General features: G+C 34.3%; 1 protein-coding gene across 1 annotated transcript; it reads right to left on the bottom strand.

Annotated features, from left to right (window-relative positions):
- Positions 1-211: 211 nt before the first annotated feature.
- Positions 212-3,699, bottom strand: LOC110909803 (actin-7). The gene is made up of 5 exons (XM_022154554.2): positions 3,508-3,699; positions 2,510-2,577; positions 2,004-2,397; positions 1,317-1,930; positions 212-643 (listed from the first exon to the last, which is right to left on the bottom strand). The coding sequence occupies exons 2-5, from the start codon at positions 2,567-2,569 to the stop codon at positions 578-580; spliced, it is 1,134 nt and encodes a 377-aa protein (XP_022010246.1). The 5' UTR covers positions 2,570-2,577; positions 3,508-3,699; the 3' UTR covers positions 212-577.
- Between the last annotated feature and the right edge of the window lie 5,288 nt (positions 3,700-8,987).

Genomic DNA, 8,987 nt, shown 5'->3' with positions numbered 1-8,987 from the left:
TTAAAACACAGATGATTGATACAATCCTACTACTTTCTATCCAAATTAAAATGTTGTTTATTAAAACAAAACCTAAAAGTTTGACCAATAATCGAATAAACAATTTTGTACGTTTACACCAAGCCAAAAATTTTGACCAGTAACCATATTAACAATGCTGATTATCAGACCAAAGCCTAAAACATTGCCAAACAACTGAACAAGTGCACCATTAGCCAAAACCATAATGACCAGCAATAAATAGAATAAAATCCTTATAAAAGAGTCTACTTGAATAATTTTTAGTACAGAAAAGACCTTGACACTAGTTATTGCCAACAAACAGAATAAATAAAAAAGACAGTTTGAATTCATAATTAAAAAAAAGACTTCACAACCACTCTCCAACTACAAACATATCTAGCAGCAATTGACAAATGGGGCGGCCGCATACCGATGCATGAACATGATGCTTATCCCCCTTTGGCTTCCCGGACGTCTGCCAGTCTTACATAATAGTTCACATGAAACATGACACGAAAAAAGGCAATAGAAAAACCCATAAAACTCAACCTTCAAAAACCAACAAAATCCATACTTAGAAGCACTTTCGGTGGACAATGGATGGGCCCGACTCGTCATATTCACCCTTGGAGATCCACATCTAAGTATCAAACAAAAGACAAGTTAGATTCAAGTGATTAACAGAATAACATAAAAGCGACAGATTGTAGGCATGTAAATGAACCGAACTCATGAACTGCTCATGAACTTGTTCGGCGGGAAGTTAGTTTATGTACGTTTATTTAACAGACAAACGAACATGACCACATTTTTTTGTCCATTTAATTAAACGAACAAACATGTTCACATTTTGTTCGTTCATTTATGTTCGTGAATTTCCATTTATGTTCGTTTATTAACATCTGTTTTTGTGTGTTTGTTTATGTTTGTTCGTTTATGTTCGTTCGTTTCAGTTTTAACACATTAGTAGTTATATTGATATAAACACAAAAGGAACTTTCTAACTATTTATACAAATATAACTAATTGGTGATTGGGTTTTTTAGCAATAAAAATGGGTTTTTTTATAGAATTTATCGTAATTATTCATTAAGTTATATAAAAAAAAATACTTTATGTTCGTTTATGTATAGTAAATTATGTTTGTTTGTCTTTATTTAAGTTTCTTCAATTATGTTCCTTTAGGTTTTAAACAAACATGAACAAAAAAAAACATGTTCGATTATATGTTCATATTCAGTTAAAGTTAAATGAACGAAGACGAACATTTCATTCGGTTCATTTACAGGCCTACTGATTTGTTTTAAAAATACCTGTTGGAAGGTGCTGAGTGATGCAAGGATAGATCCTCCGATCCAGACACTGTACTTTCTCTCTGGAGGAGCAACCACCTTGATCTTCATGCTGCTCGGGGCAAGAGCCGTGATTTCCTTGCTCATCCTGTCAGCTATACCAGGGAACATAGTTGATCCACCACTGAGAACAATGTTACCGTAAAGGTCCTTCCTGATATCGACATCACACTTCATGATGGAGTTGTAAGTGGTCTCATGAATACCAGCAGCTTCCATTCCAATCAAAGATGGCTGGAACAGAACCTCAGGGCAACGGAATCTCTCTGCTCCGATTGTGATAACTTGTCCATCGGGCAATTCATAGTTCTTTTCGACAGACGAGCTGCTTTTTGCGGTTTCGAGCTCTTGCTCGTAGTCAAGAGCGACATATGCAAGCTTTTCCTTCATGTCACGGACAATTTCCCGTTCGGCAGTGGTTGTGAACATGTAACCTCTTTCGGTCAAGATCTTCATCAGTGAGTCGGTAAGGTCACGACCAGCGAGATCAAGACGTAGGATGGCATGAGGAAGTGCGTAACCTTCATAAATTGGAACCGTATGTGACACACCATCTCCGGAATCCAGCACAATACCTACGTAACAAAAGACATGCCTAAGTGTCAAATGTTGACAAAAGTCACAAAACAAGATATAGAATAAACTGACCTGTTGTACGACCACTGGCATAGAGGGAAAGCACGGCCTGGATGGCAACATACATGGCGGGAACGTTGAAGGTTTCGAACATGATCTGGGTCATCTTCTCCCTGTTGGCCTTGGGATTCAATGGTGCCTCAGTGAGAAGAACGGGATGCTCTTCAGGAGCAACACGAAGCTCGTTGTAGAAAGTGTGATGCCAGATCTTTTCCATGTCATCCCAGTTGCTGACAATACCGTGCTCAATAGGATACTTCAAAGTAAGGATACCTCTTTTTGATTGTGCTTCGTCACCTACATAAGCATCTTTTTGGCCCATGCCAACCATAACACCAGTGTGTCGTGGTCTACCTACGATACTTGGAAAGACAGCCCTTGGAGCATCATCACCGGCAAATCCAGCCTGTAGATTTAATTGATAAACCAAAGGATTCAGATTAGATATCAGTAAACCATTATAATCTGACCTAATAAAACAAAAACAAGAACAATAATAAACAATAATAAACACTAACCTTCACCATCCCGGTTCCATTGTCGCAAACAAGGGGCTGAATATCCTCGGCATCGGCCATTTTATAGACTGCAACACAAATAATAATATAAAAGTTAGTACACTATACAACTACAAAACTGATCGATATATCCTCAATTCAACCAAAAAAAACTAAATTATTCAAGAGACTTTTAGTCTTACATATCAAGGTGATACAACAGTTAAAAATCTACAAGTTCTAAGTCTCAAAAGATATACTAGTTTCCTTTCCGTTTCTAAAAAAAGTCACCGATAACATCTAACTCATTAATCCACACTAAAAAACAACCGCACATCAGTTACCGATTTCACGCCGACCACAGCCAAATCATCACACAACTTTATGCACATAATTCAAGCAAATCACAATCCACCGATCATTAAACCACAGATCAAAGCAATCAGAACATAGATCAACAGATCTAGTCACGTCATACTACAAATTTCACACATATCAACTCAACTCAAACCACAAACAGCAGATCCACACAAATCCGAATCAGATCAACAAATCCTAACGTCTATCCGGATAAACCTCCTACTAAAAAGGAAAAAAACAGCTAAAAAAGCATATAAATCTCCTTTAACAGTAACAACAGCTTCTATCAATCAATAAAATCAAACCGAATTGAACCGATTCAGATCTAAAACAGCTAAGCTAACAACAACCGATTTAAAGCAAATTAAACAAAGTCTAAACGGTTACCGATGTAAAATCAGATCTGAGAAATTGATAAAAGCTAAAAACAACTAGAATTAAACCGTTTCAGATTTACAACAGCTAGAATCCACCAACAACCGATTTAAAGCAAAATCAACAAAGTTTGAACAATTACCGGTGTAAAATCAGATCTGAGAATATATTAATAGCTAAAAACAACGAGAATTTAACCGATTCAGATCTACAACAGCTGAAATCTACTAACAACAACAACAACAAACGATTTAAAGCAAAATCAACAAAGTTTGAAAGATTACCGGTGAATAATTAGATCTGAGAAGATGATGAGGTTGAAGAAGAAGAAGAAGAACGCCGGCTATGTGAACCCTAGCTCTTCAGTTGAAGTTTTGGAAATGAGAAAGTGGGGGTATATGGAGAAAGAGGAAGAATCATTCAGACCACGAGAAAAGATAGAGTGACCTGTCGTTGACAGCCTTTCATCGTGCCAGCCATACGATCTCCTACCTGTTTTCTTATTCACCGTTGGATCATCTTTTGGGGTTAAAGTGCTGAAAATTATTTGTTGTTAAATAATAAGGTTTAGAATAGAATCACTAAATTCTTGTGAAACGTATATACGCTACTATTGTTTTGTTGAATGTTGTTCCCTTTCGATTGGTTATATTGTAAGTTTTAGTCTTTTATTAAAAAACTTACACTAGTGGTGCTTAGGGGCGTTTGGTTTATGGAATGATTTGTAATTGGAATTGGAATTTGTATAGAAATTAGAATTTGAAAGAATTGGATTTGGAATTTAAACATTCTAAATGAAATTGGAAATTGTTAGAATTGGAATCTCAATTCCATTTTTTATTGTGTTTGGTTGTCAAATGAATAGGAATCCATCACCCGGCACCCACAACCACCTGTTCGGGTCGAAACGTTACGGGTCGAAATGGTTCGCATCGAAATGGTTCGGATCGAAACGGTTTGGGTCGAAACGGTTCGATCAAAACAGTACGGGTCGTAACAGTACGGGTCAAAATGGTTCACGTCGAAACGGTTCGATTCGAAACGGTTCGGGCCGAAACGGTACGGGTCGAAACGGTTTGCGTCGAAACGGTACGGGTTGAAACGGTACGGGTCAAAACGGTACGGCTCAAAACGGTACGCGTCGAAACGGCACGTGTCGAACGGTTCGACTCGAAACGGTACGAATCGAAATCGTTCGCGTCAAAACGTTACGGGTCGAAATGGTTTGGTCGAAACGGTACGAGTCGAAACTGTTCGCGTAGAAACGGTATGGATCGAAACGGTACGGGTTGAAACGGTGCGGGTCGAAACGGTCGAAGATTCCAAAGAATTTACTTTAATTCCTTCACATATAGGAAGGATTTTGAATTCCTCTAGTTAAAGGAATTTGAAGGAATTCATGCCTAATTCCAATTCCAATTCCATTGTCAACAAAACACATGAAGATTGGAATTGGGATTCCAATTAAATCAAATTCTGTGAACCAAACATATTAACAGATGGAATTCAAATTCCAATTCCCTTAAATTCCATTGAATTCCTGCGAATCAAACGCTCCCTTAGTGTTTATTAGTTGGTAACTGGGATGGTTTATGGCCCATGACACTATAGCCTAGTAGCATCTTAGTGGTAAAATAAGGGTTTGCTACCATTAGGTCATGAGTTCAATTCTCACAAAGATGGGGTTTTCCCAGATTTATTGGATACTGGAGATGGATATGATCGGATGGTTCTGCTAGTGGCACGATGATACTCCAATAGTCCGTTAATGATTCTAATTTGTCGTTAAAAAAAACTGAGATGATTTATGCAGTGAATTTTTGTTAATTCTTTTTGTTGCATCTTACATAATGATGATAAATACCATTACTATTAGAAAAAACGAATAAAAACTTTAAACCTCCACTCTTAGGCTGGTGGGTGTGAGGGGCGCACCCCACCACTTTAGCCTCCATAGCGCCACCGGGGCTCCATCGTCCACATCGCCACAATTAAAGGAGGGATGCCATCATCCTTCCGCCAGCACGTTAACGAGCAAAGTTGGAGATTTTCGAAGTTGATTGGCTTTAAAGGGGGCGCTATGTAACACCCCGTGTTTTCGAATGTCAAAGTCAAAGCCCAAGTCAACTTTGACTTTCTTTGACTGTTGTCACGACCCCCGACCCCATCTGGCCGGAATCGGTGCCGTGAGCAGTCCAGTGGTACCGGTGATTATTTTGAAAAACATTGCAGCGGAAATTTCATCAGGACCGTGAGTTAGGAAAAATATCAGAGTTTAGAAACACCGGATTTTATTTAAATGGATGGAATAAATTCCAAGTTTTACAAAGGTAGCGTTTAATGAAAACAATATTTCTTAAATTGATTTAATTATAAAATAAACCACTTCTTGAAGTCTTTTAGTGCCGGATCCAATCCTTACTCCAATCTACTGTAATTACCTGAAACGCGTTTTAAAAAGGTTTTGTCAGCGGGAAATACTGAGTGAGTTCATTCATTTTACTAAAAACGACACATTTGTTATAATTCACAGTATTAAGAGTTTTTACATATGTTTATTATCAACCAACTTTCAAGAATAGTTATTTGTCACATACCAGCTCTGTGACTGTGGTCATATCACCATTGGCTGTCCCAATGAGTAACGTATGTCACAACTAGGCTCGCCCACCTAATGTGAAGGAAACAATAATAACAATACTGTGCACAATACCCCACATACCGGCTGTAATTTGGTGATTACATAAACTTAATCACTGTAATTATAACTCTGAAAAATGATTTGGAGTATTGTAAAACAGTTGATAAAAAGAGAATGACTCACAAATCAGCATGCAGGATTGAGTTAACAAACTTCTTGATTCTATTTCTTCCGATAATTAAGCATGCACTTTATTATTCTGGATCTTCTGATGATTTAATAGTTTGTTTGATTGTAAGGGTGTAGTTGGGAGTATTTTTGGTAAGTTTAACAGAATGGAATACGTATTGGTGTAAAACCCAAATCAAACCTTAACGGTAGTCATGAGATTCGAACCTTAACGAATTTCACAAAAACCGGGTTAATGATCAATACAGGTTTTATGATAACTCACGAGATCAAATTCTCACAATGAATGACAAAGTGCAATACTTCAACTCATTTATCGAATTGACGACAAACGACAAAGTATAATACTTCAACTCATTTATCGAATTATCGACAAACGACAAAGTATAATACTTCAACTCATTTATCGAATTATCGAAAAACGACAAAGTATAACCCAATGTGGGCGGTACTTAAACATCCATTGGATATATTGATCACTCGGAAAATGAATCGTAATAGCGATTGAGTGATTATTGGTTAGAACACCAACGTATAGAGAGAAGAAGAAAATAAATGAGCAAAGAAAAATGAATCTTAAGCTTCTTATTTATAGCAAGCAGGCAAGCACCTCAATTTCATATTCTGTGGGATAAGTTGACGTGCCTACCTACCTGCTTGACGTGCTAGCTAGCTTGCTTATATATATCAATTCAGCTGCTTCACTCGTTTTTCTTGCATAACTTTTAAAATATAATGTTTTATAAAACGACGAATATGTCTTTAGAACGAGTATATTTTTATCTACGTTTTAACCTAAGTTTCATTAAAAATGGAGTAAGGGAAAAAAATAATATATTTTATTATTAATATTAAACGTTCTTATACGACCCCATATATATCTATTTTTAATAGACCTTACTTAGCTTAATTAATCTTGTTAGCTTAATTGATTAACTGATTAATTAATCATACTAAACTTAATTAGGGTTTCCTTATTGCATAATTATCATATTAAATATTAATTTTAGTGAGGGTTGTTACATCCTCCCCACCTTAATAAAAATCTCGTCCTCGAGATTTGAACTATGATATTTTCTTGGGGTTATGTTTCTTCTTTTAATTAAGAGGAAATAATGTAGCGTGGAATGGAATCAAAAGATATTTTGAGGGGTATGAACATTTTAAAAATAAAAATGATTTATAGAAACAATTGGATTTAATATTCAAAATGAACTTACTTTAATCAATTGAGGGAGATTCCGATTCGATAAATATCTATTTGTGAATGGGAGTATGGAAAATGATTTGTTAATGATTATCCGAAAATCAGTATTGTTTACTTAAATGGTACTGGACAACAGGATTTAGTGTATTGTAATCTGAGTACATAATTGTACCAAGAATATGACAAATCAAACGAATGACTCATGAATAGGGTTTAACACAGGCTACAGCTCTATTCGGATGCTACAAAGTGTTTGTAATGATTGAAAGAATTCAATAATGATGACCGAATAAATTCACCGTTTTCAAAATTGTGAGTTTCAAGGAAGCGAATCTAGATATTTCAAAAGATGAAATGTTCAAACGAATGAGATGAAATGGTATAGTTTTTCAAGGTGATTGGGTTCAAGCCAAAAGATATATGATCTATAGAAAAATGAATGTGAAGAACTTTTTGGAATTAGTAAAATTCTTTGTCAGAAGAAAACTTACCTTGATTGGTACCTAAGGAAGACTTAAGATTGACTGGGTCAAAATGAAATGAAACCATGAAAATGATTCGTCAAATATTGAATTATGATATGAGAAAATCAATGTGTTGCGATGGGTGATTTGTAAGAATACATGAAAAGATAATAAAGCTAGTATATTTTTGTCTTAATACATAATTATATTCAGATGATTTTAATCAAAATGTTTGATTAAAGATAGGTGATATTTTGATTTACTAAATACCTTTTCCTTTTTATGTTATCATAAAGTAGAATAATAAAATATAGATAGGTTTAAAATACCAAAACCCGTAATGATATATGTTTTATAAATAGGTTTACCCAATATCGTAGAACTCATGATTATTATTTATAAAATCAAATATGTTTACTATAAGATTAGGGTATTTTAAATCATAAAAGTAGAATAATAAATGTTTATTTTAATATCAAGCATACTTAAATATTGGCTTGCATAAATAACATTTGATATTTTTAATATAAAAGAATATTTCTATAAGTATTTAATGGTTGTGAAATATTAATCAAGATAAATATGTCTTGTTTTATGATTATTTAGATAATTCTATTCGTCCCTTTTAATTGTTTTATGAAAATATGTTTTCTCTTTACAGTACGAAGTATATATATTTCTATATATATAATATAAAAATATTGTTACATATAATTAAAATTTATTAACTAAGTATAATGACTTAATTTATATATATATATATATATATTAAATAGTTATTATCATGGTTGGATATTGGTTAGTGCTGCCTTGTTTAAGCATAGGTGGCCAGTCCATGCCTAACTAAGGCTAGGCTATTCAATACATGCCCATAATAATAACTCTAGTATCTAAAAATAATACTAATACTATTACTATTAATATATTATTACTAATAAAACTAATATTAATTACCAATAATAAATGCATAAACTTAAATGAGAATATACTTTAAACAAAATTTTATACGTAAAAATATAATTTCTTTACCTTAATGGTTTTAACAAAATTTTAATTACAGAAATACTATATTGTAAGTTTCTATATATAATCAATTAAGTTTATACAATGTTTTTCGATTAATGATGATAAGGTAAGAAATATCACGAAAGGCTCGATTGGTTGTAAGGACTACGGAATTTAGGACATGAAATGGTGGATCATTATCTTAGCACATAATTGTGTTAAGATTGCTTTTATAAAATAAATCAATAAAGCGGATAA

Source organism: Helianthus annuus, chromosome 15 (genome assembly GCF_002127325.2).
Source record: "Helianthus annuus cultivar XRQ/B chromosome 15, HanXRQr2.0-SUNRISE, whole genome shotgun sequence".
Classification (NCBI taxonomy): Eukaryota; Viridiplantae; Streptophyta; class Magnoliopsida; order Asterales; family Asteraceae; genus Helianthus; species Helianthus annuus.
This window is presented reverse-complemented; position numbering and strand designations above follow the sequence as displayed.